This window comes from Lissotriton helveticus, chromosome 4_1, assembly GCF_964261635.1.
Source record: "Lissotriton helveticus chromosome 4_1, aLisHel1.1, whole genome shotgun sequence".
In the NCBI taxonomy this organism is placed as follows: Eukaryota; Metazoa; Chordata; class Amphibia; order Caudata; family Salamandridae; genus Lissotriton; species Lissotriton helveticus.
In genome coordinates this window covers 22630249-22648677 of record NC_136063.1, presented here as the reverse complement: position 1 = coordinate 22648677, position 18429 = coordinate 22630249, and the positions used below count along the sequence as shown (strand labels likewise).

Below are 18429 nucleotides of genomic sequence, written 5' to 3'. Positions count from 1 at the left end.
AGTCACAGACTGCACATACCCTTCGTATCTTCTTCATTACTGATGTGGGAGTCACAGATTGCATGTACCATGTCCATCCCAGTTTTCAGAGTCACAAATCATACATACCCTGCACATCCCCTCTGTTGCAGAAGTCGGAGTCGCAGCACGTTCTTGTGAGCTGGAACGAAACCACTGAGGTTTTGATGGAGAACTCTCTGCCACAGGTTGCTTTCTGAGAAGGATTCAGACAGTCCTTGAATGCAGTTAGAATAACATCACCCTCTGTTTGAAAAAAAGTATAATTTGATGTAGCATAAAACAGATCTGAGTATAAGTTGCAGCACATACATGCTCATCTTTAAGGAGTCTGGTGATTTAACAGTGATGAAACAGGTAGAGCGACTACTTGTTCATCTTTAATGTGTTCGAGCAAAAGTTAGTGTGTTAATTTAAAAAAACAATCCCATAGATCTATGTTATTCATCACATGACAATTGTAATTTAGCAATAAATTTTTCTGAATATTTTATGATTTGGGTGTCACACTTCCCTCCACCACAATTCTGCCATTCCTGAGCTTGTTTTCTTCCATAAATGTTTTGCAAATTATGAGTTTGAAATCAGGCAAGAAAGAGCTCTGGGTGTGAGGATTGTGTAATTTAGACCAGACAGCACATATTAGCCAAACAGAAGTTAGTGCCATGGGGACACAAGGGTGGGTCATTCTGGAGGTCAGACAGGAAGCTTGCAGGCACCTTAATCAATGGCCACAATATTGCCAATGGGGTCATGTGTTACAGATATGCAGCGCATTGCACTCACCCACTGTGTCGTTCTCTAGTCCTGCGACGCAGTGAGTGACGTCAGGTGGGCACTGCTTTATGATGCCCGAGCAGCTGCTGGTGTGGAGAGCGAAACACTGCTCACATAATAGGCAATCTGCAGGAAAGAGAAATTCAATAGAAAGTTCTGTATATCACTTGTTTTTTTATTTAAAAAAAACAAAAAAAACAATGCAGGTGTAAAACATGGCCTTTGGTGCCTAGAGTGGGGGGATAAGAAGAAGATAAGAAAGTTCTAGTGCACAGTATAATGCAAAAATAAATACAAAACAAATGCACCAGCAACTAGTAGTGAGAGGATGGAAATTGAATGTAGCAGAGTTTTATATTCTTTGGGGCATAGAAAAGAGATGGAGTGTAAACCCCAAATGGCAAACGAAGACTAGAGAAATGCAAAAACTGAGGCAGAATGAAGATAACAACAGAAAGAAAGTGTCAGGCAGACACAGAGAAATGGGTGGGCAGAGGCAGATAGCAAGAGATACAAATACACTGAGACAAAGACAAACTTAGAGACAGGTAAAGACTAGGGATAGAATTACTAACATTTGACTCAACAAAGAGCAGCAACTAAAGTTGATGTGCTGCTTTGTGTCAAAGGGAGAGAGCAGTACAGGGCCAGATCTACTAAGATATGATTAATGGTGGGTGGAGCACGAAGAGCTCCATTCTGGAAATGGGCAGAGATATATAAACTCTGCAAGATTCCTCAGAGTTCAGCGAGTTTGCAGAATTTGGCACGTTGCACTGCTTGCAGTGATTTTTAGCACCGGAGCTTGTTCAGCACTTTCAAATGAGTGTGAATGGCACCAAGCGTGCACCAGAGGGCGCTGCTTCTTTCTGCTGCTCAAGTAGATTTTCTACTCAAGAGGCAGCTTTCTCAACACTAACGGTTGCGACCTACAGCGACTGCCAAATTCTCGGCAGGTGGCGTTTTAGCCCCAGAAATTCACGCTAGGAGACACAAAGTCTTGCTCGCACTAGACAATTTTAAATTGACGAAATGCACGTGACAAAAACTGTGCCACAACTCTGAATCACAAGTGTAATGCAGAGAGGGCAAAACTCAGCAGTCTGAGAGAATTTCTGCCCTCCCTTCGATATGATCTACCCCCGCCCACTTTAGTACATTGGGCAGCATGTGTTTAAGAACCTCAAACGTTCTACCAAAATAAAAAGAAAGAAGCCTGAAAAGCAAATGAATAAGATAAATGAAATATTAGAATTATTAAGAGGCATGGTTAAAGTGTTTATGGTAGCTTAGAATGATTTCTGAACTAAACAATAACTGATTGTGTTTTTGCATATTCAGGATTACCTTAACTTCATGACAATTTTACAGAACAAAAGAATATGCTATGAACATGCATTTGATGGAATAACAATTCATTCCTTGCTGCATGTTCAATAACCCATGTTTCCATGCTAAAATGAAAGGTGTCTGCTTTGGAAGACGCCATGCCTGGGCTCGCTACTGGATGTTTAATTCTAAATAAACAAGGGAAAACACACTTTCTTTTTTAATTTTTTTTTTTATAAGTTACAATCTAAGTAAGGATGAGGCCGTTGCTTTAAGGAACCTTGAACAGTGTGCAGACTTAGTGATAAAGTATGAATATGACAGACTATAATAATTGGATGCATCTGCTAGTAGACAATGAAGATCATTACAAACCATCGAACAGAAACGAATGGTCAAAATTAAAAGAGATGATTACCAGATTACTAAACCAAGCCAAAGACGATGAGATTATTTGTGATGAAGAATTTGCTTTTTTAACTAACACTGATCCCATTATCCCAGCACTGTATGGTCTCCCAAAAATTCACAAGGACATGTCCAATCCTCCTATGAGACCAATTGTATCAAGCATAGGTTCTTTAACAGACCCGCTAAGCAAATATGCAGATGTGTTTTTGCAGCCCTTAGTCACGAAAAAAAATGCATACACTAAGGACACCACCAACATTAAGAAAGTAGAGTACCTCAGTTTTAATCCTAAAACACAAATCCTTGTTACATTAGATATAGAGTCACTCTATACTAATATTCCCCAGGATAACACGATTGAAATGATCAAAGATCTGTTAAGTTTTGAGGGGAGAGACCTCACAGCCCATCAAACTTTCATTGTAGACTGCATAACACTAGTCCCTAAAAATAATATTTTTCTGTTCAATAAAGACCTCTACAAACAGGTCAAGGGGACCAGCATAGGAGCGACTTGTGCTCTCAGCTTGGCCGTTCTGTATGTCTCTCAGTTTGAGGAAAAACATATTTTTAACCAAGCGACACCATTCTATGAAAATATATCGGAATGGGCAAGATATATTGGCAATGTCTTTTTTTATTTGGACAGGCACCTCTGACACCCTCACAGAATTTATTGAATGGTTAAACCTGGGTGATAACAATTTAAAATTTACCTCACACCGAGATCATGAAAAATGTGAGTTTTTAGACATCATAATCAAACACACAGACGGCTGTATACCAAACCGACAGACAGAAACACCATGCTTCATTTTGAAAGCAATCATCCACCTTGCCAAAAAAATAATATTCCCTTTGGGCAATTCTTAAGACTCAAAGGGAATTGCACCACTTTACAAGATTATGATAGACATGCCCAGGCTCCAAAAAATAAATTCATAGGGAGAGGATACCCGAGGCGGTTGGTTCGCCACGCCTACAAACGGGCTAAATATTTTATTAGAGAGAACTTATTTAAAAGTAAGGAGACACCTACAACAGAACTCTAACCAATAAGTTTTCTCACTAATTACAGCCAGGTCAGCACCAAAATAAAAAACATTGTCAATAGAAACTGGCATATAGTCACTAATAATAAGAAAGAGAAATTACCTAAACCTAGGTTCTCATTTAGAAGGAATCGCACCATTAGAAACAGCTTGGTGCACACCTACAGGGAAAGCAAAAATGAGACTCAACCATGTATTAACAATGCACCTTTGCCTACAGGCACATTCCCGTGCAAAGGTTGTGTGAATTGTGACAATATCATTAAAGGTAGCAGTATTACTAACACCAATGTCACAATAAATATTAAGAATTTCATGAATTGTCGAACAAGAAATGTCATCTACTTAATAAAATGCCCGTGCCAATTGATGTATGTAGGTGAAACCTCAAGAGAGATCTGCATTCGCTTGAATGAACATAGGTCTGCAATTAGAAATAACAACAAGCATTGGAAATGCAATAGGTCTCGCATTTGAAAAGTTGGAGCTATTGGTCTTGTAAATGACAAATATTTTATTTATTTGTTGGTTTTTAAAATGGCTATATTGATAGCTTTGTCATTTACAATGCCAATAGTTATAACTTTCGCGAATGTGACACCTATAGCATTTGGAATGCAACATGTTTTGTATTTACGTGACTTAGATGGCAGCTCTGGTCGTTAGGCCACATCTCTAGAGAGCAGGAGAGTGCAGCAGGGGAGAGAAGTACAGCAATGCAATAGGTCTCGCATTAGGACATTTTGAGCTATTGGTATTGTAAAGGACACATTTTTTATTAATGTGCTTGTTTTGAAAGTAGCGAAATGAATAGCTTTGTTATTTATAATGCCAATAGTTTTATCTTTCGCAAATGTGACACCTATTGTAACACAATATGTGTTGTAGCACTGAGTGGTGTGAGGGTGAGGGGTGTGAGGGTGAGGTTGTGTGAGGGTGTGTGAGGGTGAGGGTGAGGGTGAGTGAGGGGGTGTGAAGGTGAGTGAGGGGGTGTGAGGGTGAGGGTGTGTGATGGTGTGTGAGGGTAAGGGTGTGTGAGGGTGTGTGAGGGTGAGGGTGAGTGACGGGGTGTGAGGCTGAGGGTGTGTGAGGGTGAGGGTGTGTGAGGGTGAGTGAGGGTGTGTGAGGGTGTGTGAGGGGGTGAGGGTGAGGGTTAGGGTGTGTGAGGGTGAGGGTGTGAGGGTGACTGAGGGTGTGTGAGGGTGAGGGGATGAGGGTAAGGGTGTGTGAGGGTGAGGGGGAATTACGAATTACTCCAAGAAACCGGTGATATCCACATTCCGGCCGCAGCGATTCTGCGTTGCAGAAAGTCTAGTCACACCGGGCAAATCCAGTGGCGGCGGGTGACTGAATCTTCCAGGGGCGGAGGGCGAATGCTTTCACCCTTAAGATGGCGGCCGCGGTGATTCTGCGAAATGCTGTGGCGACCTGAGGGCCTCTCCTTGCTTCTCCCCTACCGGCGCTGGAGACATTGGATGCCCTGGGGGAGGCCCTCGAGTGAGGTCGGACGAGCGATGCCCCGGTGAGCACTCCCACGTGAAACGAAGTTCTGCAGGGTGCTAAGGGCCCCCCCCCCCCCGTCCACTCCCTCCATTGCTGGCTTTGGATGCATCGAGGCACCGGTCTCAGTTTAAGTAGCAAGAGTAGAGGCGAGAACAGAGACGTGCGGTGATCGAGCCCGATAACTGCTGAGCACTACAGGAGGGCGGGAAGACTCTCACTTTCTTCAGCGCAGCAAGTCCTCTGCTGATACACCATTTTGTCTCTGTCTGATCTTTCATGGACACAAGTTTGCCCTTCAACACGGTGGAGAGCTGGGAGCAGACCCGGGAGCAGGTGAGCGCCTCGTCGCCGCGCACAGCGCGCACCTGCGCGCCTAATTACTGAGCTGTATTAAGGGAGTTCACAGCCTGTCTTCCAGATTACTTATTCCCTATTACTGAGCTGTATTAAGTTGAGCTAACAGTCTGTCTTCCTGATGTGTCCTCTTCACGGCCAGTGCTTCCTGCAACAACCGGACAGCCCTGCGGGCTTCTAAGAAGAAATGCATTCTTCCATCATAATTGCCATCCGCTTAACTCTTTAACTGTGTGGTATTTATTTTTAACACTTGTACAGCTGCGCAGCAATTAGTGCCAGCTGCACCGTTTAGGCCTCTTACAGCTGCGCAGCAAGTAGTGCCAGCTGCACCATTTAGGCCTCCTACAGCTACGCTGCAAGTAGTGCCAGCTGCATCGTTTAGGCCTTTTTTACAGCTGCGCAGCAAGTAGTGCCAGCTGCACCGTTTCGGCATTTTACAGCTACGCAGCAAGTAGTGCCAGCTGCATCGCTTAGGCCCCTTTTTACAGCTGCGCAGCAAGCAGTACCAGCTGCACCGTTTAGGCATGTTACAGCTGCGCAGCAAGTAGTGCCAGCTGCATCGCTTGGCCCCTTTTTTACAGCTACGCAGCTAGTAGTGCCAGCTGCACCGTTTAGGCCATCAATTAGATGTACAGTAAGTAATACCAGCTGCAGTGTTTAGACCTTTTCACAGGTGCACATCTAGTAGTGCCTGCTGCACCTATTAAGCAACTTTCTCCGTGGGGTCAGTTCAAATTGAGTCATGACTCCTGCGGCATCAGAGGTGGTCTGAAGATGACGAGGTTGATATGCATTTTCTAGACATTGTTAATCAACTTGTGATCCACCCTATGCTCTTTGCCCTAACGTTAGTGTCTCATAGGAGCTTAAGGTCATATAGTAGTCTGGTGAGAACTGGGGCATACATGGCGGCGGGTACCAAATTTGGTTCTATTAGCAGGCTGGTACTAAGTTCAGTGTTCTCTAATGGTCACTGGGTGGTCATTTTTATTCTGTTCTACTTTGTCTTCATCTGCTCTGTGATGGGTCCCTACTATTTGCAAATATTTCCCCTGTAACTTTTATCTAGTGCCAGATGGCACCTCATACTCCTAGATGAAGGGCCCAACAAATTCCCACCTCACTTCCCTGACTGCACATTAATTCGGTTATCTCACCATATACGCCTGGATTATGCGCCCCCTTTTTGCCCTTTTATTTCTCCTCACCACCGCTTTCCCAATAACACCCCTCTCATCCCTCCCCCACCCTTCCTCGCCTCATCCTCCCAACATGGCCACCTCTCGAGTTAAGTCTGGAGCTAATTGCTACAAAATCATTTATCCTCCCGATCAGTCTAAAGCTACAATAAAACGACTGAAGCATAACACTATTGAACGTTTTCCGGACTCCCTTTTTGTTGATCAATTTTACAATGGTTGTCTTGGGAGGCTCAAAAACTATTTTATTTTCTTCACTCGCGACACCCTCTCTTGGTCCAACAGTTTTTACAATTCCCTCAACGTCACCTCCTCCTCCTCTATCCCTTATGGGAAACAACTAAAAATCTCCCCCTCTGAGTGCTTCAATGGCTACCTCACTATCTCACTCTATAACAACGGTACTGTCATGATCCAAGGCAAAGACACCTGCCTCTCGCTCTTTGACCACCTCTTCCCCTCCTTACTCCCCTCCTCTGCAACCGGGTTTCCCCCTGTCTCTCCTTCCAGCTCCACCCATTTCTCCCTTTCTCCCCCGCCGACCCCACTCCAATTGGCTGCACTCTCGAGAAGCACAGGTCGGTCCTCTTCTCTCCCCGCCCCAACTTACCTCATCTCCTATTCCTCCCCCTCACAGTATGTCCCCTCCCACATTACTTCAGCCTTACCACTAGCGAATACGCTCCTCGTCCCATCTGCACTATCGCTATACTCAAATCTCTTCTCCTCCCCCATACTTCTCCCTATCACCCCCCTTCTTAGTCCACCTCTCCTCCAACCCTCTCCCCCGATTAACTTTCCCTATGCTCCCCTTATCCCTCCTTCCATCCCTCCTCTCCACCCCTTCATCCCCTCGCCATTCATCCCGTTTTCGCTACATTCCCACTGCATCTCTCTCCTCCCTCCTACTCCTCCAGTACTGCTGCACTACCCCCTTTCCTCTCCCAGTAACCCCTCCCATCTCCCTCCCTCGGGCCCAGCAGGACCATTTCCCTTCCACAACTTCCCTCTCTCTCAACCCCCCTCACTCTGCCAGATGACCGTTCCCTCACTGCCACCTCTCCTAACAGACAGGACCTCCACAACTACTGCACCTCGCTTCCTCCCAAACCTCCTACATTCCCATAACGCCACTCAGGCCTCCCCCCTCCTACTTCCCTACCGCTGTGTTCCACACCTTTCTCCCTCTAAACTTGTCCTTAACTCCTCTCCCTCTTGCAACACCAACAATGACAACTCTCCCTTAACGCCCAATTCACTTACTTCACCTGTGAACCCCACACCCCAACTTAGCTCCTGTCCCCCCACCTCTCCCCAACTTACCTCCTGTCCCCCCACCTCTCCCTGCCTTCCACCACCAATACCACCACCCCTTGTCTCAATCGAGCCACCCAACCTTCCGTGCTCTGCCTCATTTTCACTGGAAAATACGCTAGGCTCTCTGATCACCTCCATCTCCCAGCTTACAGCTGCCATTTCACTTTTATGCTCTAAGATCTCCACCCATCCATGCACCTCTACTCCCTCCCAACTTCCCATGAGATGCACTTCGCCCCTTCACCCCAATACAGGCAAGCCCAACCTCTCGTCTGCAAACGTCTTTAACTCACACAAGCCCTTGAACGCCACCCTCCTTCAACAGACATACCCTAGCAACCCCACTATCTACACTATTCCGACCATCACCTCTGTCAGAACAAAGCATCCACCTAAACCTTCCCGAGCACCCCCACATAAGTACAATATCCCGATCACCCTTCAGAGCCCAAGTGCCCCCGTCACCAAAACAGTCTTGACAGAGCTGCGCTGTATGCTTCACAACTGCAGATCTGCAGTAAAACACAAACTTGAAATCTCAGATACCATCACCCTTCACAAACTTGACATGCTCTTCCTCTTAGAGACCTGGTTCAAAGATACCTCTCACTCTATGTTTGATCTCCTATTACCCACAGGTTACTCCATATTAAGGAATGACAGAACTGACAACACGGAGGGAGGTGTTGCAGTCATCTTTAGAAACGCCCTCCAACTTAAGGCTTCTCCAATCAGTTCCTCCCTCACCTTTGAATGCCTTTCTCTTGAGCTTCAATTGAAACACCGTCCACCGCTCAGATTCCATATCATTTACCGCCCGCCTCGTAGTGGCCCTTCGTTTATAGAAGATCTCACTGACTTCATCAGCGACCAATACACACAAAGTGACAATCAGACCTTTGTGGGTGACTTCAATCTCTACTGGGGCGTACCACAAGACTCCTCTGCGAACTCTCTGGCCACCTTCCTCTCTACAAACGAGCTTATCCAACACTGCATTGAACCAACCCACTCTAAGGGCGCAATCCTGGACCTTGTTATTTCTAAAGCAGGCATGCTTTCTACCTCTACCCCAATCCATGTAGATTGGTCTGACCACCACCTCATCCCATTCTCTCTTCAACTTTCACACTCTATAACTCTTGGCCAACCCAAACGGGCCATCTCCTGGTTCCGTGATGCCAAAAATATTGATGTCGGTCCCCTCTGTGAATCAGCTTTACTATCACTTCCAAGGCTAGACCCAAACATAGCTGTTGACGATCTCACCTCCCAATGCCTCACAGTTCTTGCAGCTGAAATTAATGACGTCGCTCCACTCAAAAGCAAAAGGATAAGGTCCACTCCCTCAGCACCTTGGTTCAACAAATCCCTTTATGAGGAAAGGAAGCAGCTAAGATTCCTGGAGAAGCAATGGAGGCAAGTGCCCTCCACAGATAATTTAGCCATGCTTCGCACAGCAAGATCCAAGTACCACAAGCATATCTTCCTTGAGAAAGCGGCGGACTTCAAAACCCTCCTTGACTCCGCCAAAAATAGACCCAAAAAACTATTCGATCTCATCAAGACTCCGAGCTGCTCTCCCCCATCCTCCGAGGTGGAGGATTCTACTAAGAGAGCAGCGGATTTCGCTATTTTCTTCGATGAAAAAGTGAAATCACTTGTGGATCAGGTCGCTCATCCTACACCTCCAGAGGAGCGCAAATCCTTAGCCATTTGGCAGAGCTTTGACCCCATATCTGAAGATGCCCTTTTCAAGTGCATACGCGAAACAAAGCCCTCCAACCATTCTCTTGACCCTATCCCCAGTGCCATTGCCTTGGACTTCTATACCTATTCCCTTTCCTATTGGACCACTCTGATCAACCTCTCCCTCTGGCAAGGCTCCCTTCCTGTCTCCTTCAAAACTGGGCAGGTCACCCCTCTGCTTAAAAAGCCCACTGCTGATGTGAAGGACCTCAACAACTTCCGCCCCATCACTAACCTTCCCTTCCTTGCGAAGATCACAGAAAGATGTGTAGCAAAACAACTCTCTCGTCATATCAAGGACAATGATCTTCTTGACAATTGTCAGTCTGGCTTCATGCAAAACTGCAGCACTGAAACAGCCCTACTGCACGTGGTTGATGACGCGCTGAGGATACTCGATTCGGGGGGGGGGGGGTCCTGTCTAATTCTCCTTGACCTTTCTGCAGCCTTTGACACTGTCAATCACAACACCTTCCTCAATATCCTTCAACAGAGAATGGGCATGGAGGGCACTGTGCTTAAATGGTTTGCATCCTTCCTCTCTGACAGATCCCAAATGATCAAAATAGCAAACAGTCTTTCTTCTCCTGTGGCGGTAGGTCAGGGTGTTCCTCAAGGCTCTATACTTGCACCCACATTGTTCAATCTCTACTTAGAACCACTGGGAAACCTCCTAAGCAAATCCGGGATTCACTATCATCTCTATGCAGACGACACTCAACTCTACCTCAAGGTTGCCTCCACCCATGATCTCTCCTTCCTAAGCTCTACTCTGGACTACATCCAAAACTGGATGTCAACTCATCAACTGATTCTGAATCCCTCCAAAACTGAATTCCTCCTCTTCTCCTCCTCACTCTCTCCCCCCCCCCCGGTTCAATCATGGATGGATCAGATGAATCTACTAAACAATAAACCCATCATTGTCGACAGCGCAACATCCCTTGGAGTCATTCTAGACAAAAAACTCAATCTAATTCCCCACATCAATTCTATTGCAAAATCTGCTCATTACCAACTGCGCCTTCTTTGGGGAATCCAACACTTCTTCCCGGAGCAGGACCTTATAACCCTGGTGCAATCGCTGGTCCTCTCCAGACTAGACTACTGCAATTCTCTTCTTACTGGCCTCCCCAAATCTCACCTGTCCCCACTTAAGTCTGTTTTCCATTCAGCAGCTCGCTTCATTTATGGGGCCAAAAGAAGCGATCACATCACACCGATGTTATCCACCCTCCGCTGGCTTCCCTTCGAGGCTAGAGCTATCTACAAGACCGCTTGTATCACCCACAAAGCCTTGCACTCCTCCTCTCCTCGCTACCTGGCGAACAAACTGAAACTCTCTGGAGGCTCTAGACCCTCACGCAATGCGGAGAAACTTCTACTTGAACCTCCCACTTTCAAGAAGGAGAGAACAATGGCCCAATCCTTTTCAGGCAACGCAGTGATAATCTGGAACTCCCTTCCGCCTCTGCTCCGGACCACCGCCTCCTCCCAGGACTTCAAAAGGGACCTCAAAGTTCTCCTCCTCCAGAGACACCTCCAAAAGTAATTCACGTCCTCTTGTTATTTGGAGGAAGACTTCCCACTACTGATAATTTCCACGACCATGGAAGTGCCTTCCCAGGGTATTCCTGGGGTTGGAGTGTCTGCCTCTTTGGAGTATTTTCCATGTACTTGTGTTTGGTGCCCTTGTTTAACATGCACACACCACTTTGCCCTTGTAACACACGGTTTGCTACCCCTCACATGTTTTTACCTTTGATACTGGCACAAGTACCTCCTTTGCCTACATAACGCTTGTTCTTGTGGCTGAGTGTCTAGCACCTTTTGCATTATTATACCTCAAATGATACTTTGTTTTCTCTTGTAACTGCACACTTGTCACTTTTTCCTCCTGTGCACTTTTTACTACCTCATGTATTTTTGGATGCTCACAATTTTTACTACCTCATGTATTTTGTTTGCTCACAATTGTCACTATTACCTTTACTACCTCATGTATTTTTGGTTGCTCACAATTTTTACTACCTCATGTATTTTGTTTGCTCACAAATGTCACTATTACCTTATGTAACGTAATGTATCCTTTTGGAATCTGTTCTTTTGTAATGTTTCTCATTATGTTTCATTTATGTTCCTTTTGTGAAGCGCTGTGACACCTTCGGGTAAAGTCCGCGCTATATAAAGATGCATAAATAAATAAATAAATAAATAAAAGGGGGGGTGATGGTGAGAGGGTGCGAGGGTAAGGGGGGGTGAGGGTGTGTGAGGGTGAGGGTGTGAGGCAGAGTGAGTGTGAGAGGGTTGTGAGGGGGGTGAGGGTGTGAGGGGAGCGAGGGTGTGTGAGGGTGAGGGGGTGTGAGGGTGAGGGGGTGTGAGTGTGTGAGGGTGTGGTGGAGTGAGGGGGTGAGGGTGAGAGGGTTGTGAGGGTGAGGGGGCTGTTGTGTGTATGTGTTGGTGTGTGTGTGTATATTTCCTATTGTGGAGTTTTAGTTCTATTTTTTTGGGTGTGTGTGTTGTGTATGTGTGTGTGTTTTTATATAAATGTGTGTTGTTTTTATTTTGTGTGTGTGTGTATTAAATGAAAATGGCAGATATGCTAATGTTCCCTAACGTTACTTACATTTGTTAGTGTAGCGGTCTAGTGTTTTTTTGTGTTTATGTTCTTTTTTAGATTGACATGTTTCACAGCCAATGAGATTGGTACGTTGTGTTACGTAGTGTCCTAATTGGAGCGCGTAACTTTGGAAATCCCCAGATTGTCGACCGCGCCGTTCTTGGAAGGCGTGCCGGGTTTGCTGTCTGCTGCGTCGCCTGACAGGTAATTTTTTTTTTATATTGTTTTGTGTTTTGGTATGTATTTGTTGACTTGTATATTTTTTTCTAGTTTAGTGTTTGTTTCGGTAAAAAAAAAAGTCTTCGTTAAAGTAAATTGTTTATTAGTTGACGGTGTCTCTGCTGCGTATGAACGCAATGTATAGCTTTTGGTTGTTCATATTATTAATATTTTTGTTGTATTGTGAACTATTCGATTGAATATATTGGCAAAGGTTATTATTTTGTCGTAATAGTGCAACATGTTGCATAAGTGCGTGTCTTACCTTTTATATTGTTTTCCTGTCCTTAAGTTTATAATTGGTTATTTTTTTATCTTGTGCCCTCGACTAGATCTGCTGCAGTAAATTTCCCTATCAGATGATTGTTACATGTATGTGTTTGAGTTTCCCTCAATTTTCTTGCATTTGTGCTCAGCGACGTTTGTTATTTTTCCTCGTACTTTAATTGTTTTTTGATCAGAAAGAAGATATGTGTTGCATTAGGTGAACTAAAGGAAGAGACATATATATTGCATTCTCTGCATTAGAGCTGGTCTGTGTGGGTGGGTGTTTGTCGAGAAAGTGATTTTTAAATTGTGAGTGAGAATATGAGTATGTTTACATAAAAAAGTAGAAGCGAGTGTGGGCGCGTAGATTTCAAAATGTAAAAAAAAAATGTAAGTAACTAAAATTAAAGCACATGATTGCATATCAAAACAAAAGTAAGAGTATTTGACCGTAAATTATGGGGCATGGAAGTACATGGAAAAGGCGCAATGCGTGGTCAGAAAGGAGCCAGGGAGAACGTGCGGCGAAGCTCAAAGTAAAGTCGAGCGACCATATGGAGAGGGAGGAGGTGGGCTGCCTGCAACTAGAGGGAGCATAGGATGGAGGGGGTGGTCTGCCTACTAAGTGTAATTCGTGTGGCAACAGAGGGAGAGCGCGGCGCGCGCTGGAGGGGGTGGGCTGCCTGGTCACTTTAATGCGTTTAGCAACAGAGGGAGAGTGTGGCGCGTGCTGGAGAGGGAGGGGGTAGGCTGTCTGGGCAGTTTAATGCGTGTGGCAACAGAAAGAGAGCGTGGCGCGCGCCCGGCCGAAAGGATGCAGGATTAAAGGAGGAGTAATGTCTAGTTTGTACTCTCCTGGCTCCGCTGTTCTGTTTACTTCTGACACTTGTTAATTGGCCAATTGTAAGGGAACAGCATGGAAGTGGCGCTATCGGCATGCCTGCACCCAAACGTCAACTTCGTTTTTTATTTACATATACAAACAAGCTTTGCTCTGTTGGTAGTGGTTTGCTCTCGTAGTGTCAACCTACTCACCGCAGCCGTGAAACTGCAGGGAGAGAGAGGGGAGGTGCTGGCGGCTGGGGAGGGGGAGGGGAAATGCGAGCCTGGCTGTGTGCGGGTAGAGAGAGGGGAGGTGCTGGCGGCTGGGGGCTGGGGAACAGATGGCGAAGGCTGGCATATTTTTTTTTTAAAATAGTCTGTTTCACTGGGAAAAAAAAGAGTTGTGCAGGCTGAGGCAGTGGCGCTTGGAGTCGTGGAGTTTTGCAAGTTGCAGCCCGTTCCTTTCTGCTAAATGAGTTGTGCAGGCTGAGGCGTTGTTCTTAGTATTCAATGCGAAGATCTCAAATGCGGGTGTTTCACTGGGACAAAAAGAGTTGTGCGGGCTGAGGCGGTGGCGCTTGGAGTCGTGGAGTTTTGCAAGTTGCAGCCCGTTCCTTTCTGCTAAATGAGTTGTGCAGGCTGAGGCGGTGGTTTTAGTATTCAATGCGAAGATCTCAAATGCGGGTTTAAGACGAGACACAGCCGTGAAACTGCAGGGAGAGAGAGGGGAGGTGCTGGTGGCTGGGGAGGGGAAGGAGAAATGCGAGCCTGGCTGTGTGCAGGGAGAGAGAGGGGAGGTGCTGGCGGCTGGGGAGAGGAGGAGAAATGCAAGCCTGGCTGTGTGCGGGGAGAGCGAGGGGAGGTGCTGGCGGCTGGGGGTGGGGATAGCCGTGGGAGGGAGCCTTGTCGCTTTCATGTGCACGCGCTTTTAATGTGAATGCGCTTGCGCATTGAGCTTAAATTTGACGGGCAATGCAAGGAATCGCCATGGAATCGCAAGTTGGTTAAAGTCTTTTTAAGCCCCTATAGTCTCGCAAGCTCAATGTGCATGCGCATTGACAGGCGAGACCTAAAAAGGGTGCCCCTCTAACTGAACACTGGAAGACAGCTGGCCATGCCATTGAAGATTTACATTGGTGCTGCCCGGAGACTGTTGATATTAACACAAGAGGGGGCAACATGAATATTAAAAGAAAAAAACTGGAACAATTCTTCATGTCACGATTGAATAGCGTTAGATGTGGTTTAAACAGCAGAGAAGACTGGGAACGCATTGTACAATAAATCATCAACATGCCATTTGATTTTCCCTATAGGCCGTATCTCTACTTTATGACCTCACACGCCGGGACAATAGGTCATAATAAGGTAGCTCCTGGTGGGCATATATTATTTTCTTTTGTCGGTTGATAGCATCCTTGCCTTACTAGATAGAAATTGATCTCGCTATAATATATAAATACTGTAAATAATAATAGACCACTGTGAGATCACTGTGGTTTGACTCCTGCAACTCGGAATGCATCCACATAATCTTACTGCCCTATAACAAGGTGATGAGCATTAAACGGCACCTATTAGTAAGAACAATTCGTGCCTATTGGTTGCAGAAATCAGGTAGGTTCAATTTGCCTACCGGTTGCAGAAACAAGGTAGATCTAATCTGGCCAGTCCCTGCAATGTAAATGAGCACAAGACGGGGCTTATAGCATAATCGGCCACCACGAAATTACGGTATGATCATCGTACGTTATGGTGTCTGGTATAAAACATTATGCGAGATACCAATTTCTGTTCAAAACCAACGCGATTATATCGTACATGACAATTTTGTCATATTAATCAGATCATGTATGCCTACTTAAAACTAGGAGAGAAAAGGAGTAGCGTGATGTAACCTAAATCAGCATGTATATATATCATAAAAGGTTTGTTGACCCGTGAATACTTATAAAACAAGCATTTGCAATGCAATAGGTCTCGTATTAGGAAAGTTTGAGCTATTGGTATTGTAAATGACATTTTTTATTTAGGTTTTGTTTTTGAAAATAGCGAAATTAAAATCTTTGTCATTTACCATGCCAATAGTTATAACTTTCGCAAATGTGACACCTATAGCATTTGTAATGCAATATGTGTTGTATTTACGTGACTTACATGTATTGATATTACAAATAACAATGGTTTTGAATTTTTTTGAATAATTAATACTTAAATAAAAGTCTGATGCCTGATGTTTGTGGATGTCTGACGCTTGTGGATGCCTGACGCTTGTGGATGCCTGACGCTTGTGGATGTCTGACGCCTGATGCTTGCGGATGTCTGATGCTTGCGGATGTCTGATGCTTGCGGATGTCTGATGCTTGCGGATGTCTGATGCTTGTGGATGTCTGATGCTTGTGGATGTCTGTTGCTTGTGGATGTCTGATGCTTGTGGATGCCTGACGCTTGTGGATGTCTGACGCTTGTGGATGTCTGACGCTTGTGGATGTCTGTTGCTTGTGGATGCCTGACGCTTGTGGATGTCTGACGCTTGTGGATGTCTGACGCCTGATGCTTGCGGATGTCTGATGCTTGCGGATGTCTGATGCTTGCGGATGTCTGATGCTTGTGGATGTCTGACGCTTGTGGATGTCTGACGCTTGTGGATGTCTGTTGCTTGTGGATGCCTGACGCTTGTGGATGTCTGACGCTTGTGGATGTCTGTTGCTTGTGGATGCCTGACGCTTGTGGATGTCTGACGCTTGTGGATGTCTGACGCTTGTGGATGTCTGATGTTTGTGAATGCTTGAAGCTTGTGCATGCCCGACGCTTGTGCATACCTGACGCTTGTGCATGCCTGACGCTTGTGGATGTCTGACGCTTGTGGATGTCTGACGCTTGTGGATGTCTGATGTTTGTGGATGTCTTATGTTTGTGGATGTCTTATGTTTGTGGATGTCTGATGCTTGTGGATGTCTGATGCGAGTGGGAGGGAACGGGCCAAGCGCGCGCTCATGGAGAATGTAGTACCGAACTGGAGACTTAAAAGGCACCAACAAAAAACAAGTCAAACATCATCCATTACTCTGTTAAATACCAACCCTAAACACTCCAAATAAAAAAATTAACCATGTGTACAGTATCCATCCACCAACTTTAGAGCCTTCCAGAGCTCATATTAACCGTTTTAGGTGTACTCTTTTTTCCTCTCCACCCCATAAGGATGAAAGACAGAGTTGGCCCTGTAACGGTTTGAAACATCATTGGGAGAAGTGCCCTGTGTTTATGACTGATGTTGACTAAGTGAGTCTACATCAGAGAGATGTGTCCAAACGCAGGTCCGCGCTAGCTGTGGGTGGCCCAAGAAGTACATAATACATCTGCAGAAAAAGTGTGAAACAAAAATAACGAGTGTAAAATAAAAGTGTAGAGTGTGAGACAAAGAGACCAAAGATGTGAGAGCAATTTTAATCTCCATTCAGGATACAAAATGGAAAGTTATATACCTTTTGCGCTAATGTGACAGGAAAAAAAAAGAGAGAAGGAAGAGAAACAATCATCTAGTGTACTGTGAAAACTTAAAACAAGGTACAAATGTTGTTTAAGCAAAATAATACAAAACCTCCTTGATGTTGCTTGTGACTAACAAATAAAGTTTTTGGGGGAAAAAATAAAAACTTACATTGGCTAAAAGCCCTAACATATTGCTAACAGGGGGAAATACTTAAATGCGCCCATCATAGTGCCTTTCCAATTTTACCACAAACACATTACTGTTTAAGATACTATATATTTCTAAAAAAAGAGAGCCTTTTGTATGTTAGGAGTTACGTGTAAAATACTTTGGCTGCCAGAGGAAACAACCCTTAAGGAGGATGTCTAGATGTCTCTGTGTGGCTTGAGCTCTTCTGGCACCTCGGGCATGTTTTTTTTTTTGTTTTTTTTTTGTTTAATGTTTTCACGTGCAAATGCAAATCCATTAATCAAGCAGGATGACAGGATGGATCTGTGTTGTATCTGTACCTTTTATTTCCAATTCTATGACGTGTACTGTATTCTACAATGACACATACCGCATTCCATGTTCTATGTTTGAGCTCTGCTGTCGGGTCATTCGATTCTGTGACTTGGACACGACAGCATTGCTCTTCCTTAGCCTGTTCTTGTGGGTTTATATAATTACAGATTTATTCTTAATAAATCTTCTACTCAAACTCCTGCCTTGATATGTTGTTATTCCTGTAAAATACAACATAAATATGGCGACGATGGATTGGGATCTTGGAGATATTTCTATTGAAAATTAATTTTTGGGCAGTTCGAGTTTGATTTAAATTACCCACCGAGAAAAGACTCAATTTTTCGAGAAACGAAGACTTTAATTACAGCGACTACTTTCATATGGTAAGATCAATTTACCAATTTGTATACGTCGCTAGACTGAATTCGTTTAAAAGTTACCTTAATTCCACTTGAAAATCGTTGGGAAACGAGCGCGTGTGAAGAGGAGCGAGCTGAGAACAGAGCGTCATCAGGAACTGAGCGCGAGCGGGGAAGAGCGAGAAAGCTCTGTGCGCGAGATTAAAACAACTCAGTTACACTCTGTCATCACGCAAGGTCAAGCAACGTGACACCACGCAGCGGCCATTTTGATTCACTCGTAAACAAAGGAAAACATCACCGGTTAAAAAAACGAGCAAGTTCTTTTCATATATTAAAAGAAGATCGTCAATGGTAATATTAATTATTTATAAATCGGATCATTTTTGTTTTCGATATCTGAAGTTAACTCTTTAAAAAAAAAAAA

General features: G+C 44.8%; 1 protein-coding gene across 1 annotated transcript in view; it reads right to left on the bottom strand.

The window, feature by feature from the left end:
- LOC144827828 (phospholipase A2 inhibitor and Ly6/PLAUR domain-containing protein-like) overlaps window positions 1-17705 on the bottom strand; it is a 103592-nt gene extending 85887 nt beyond the window's left edge. Inside the window, exons 1-3 of the mRNA XM_078685994.1 lie at window positions 17696-17705; window positions 805-951; window positions 109-264 (exon numbers count right to left, since the gene is read on the bottom strand). Of these exons, the coding sequence (XP_078542120.1) occupies window positions 109-264; window positions 805-951; window positions 17696-17705 (313 nt within the window). The remainder of the gene's footprint in view (window positions 1-108; window positions 265-804; window positions 952-17695) is intronic.
- Window positions 17706-18429: the final 724 nt, after the last annotated feature.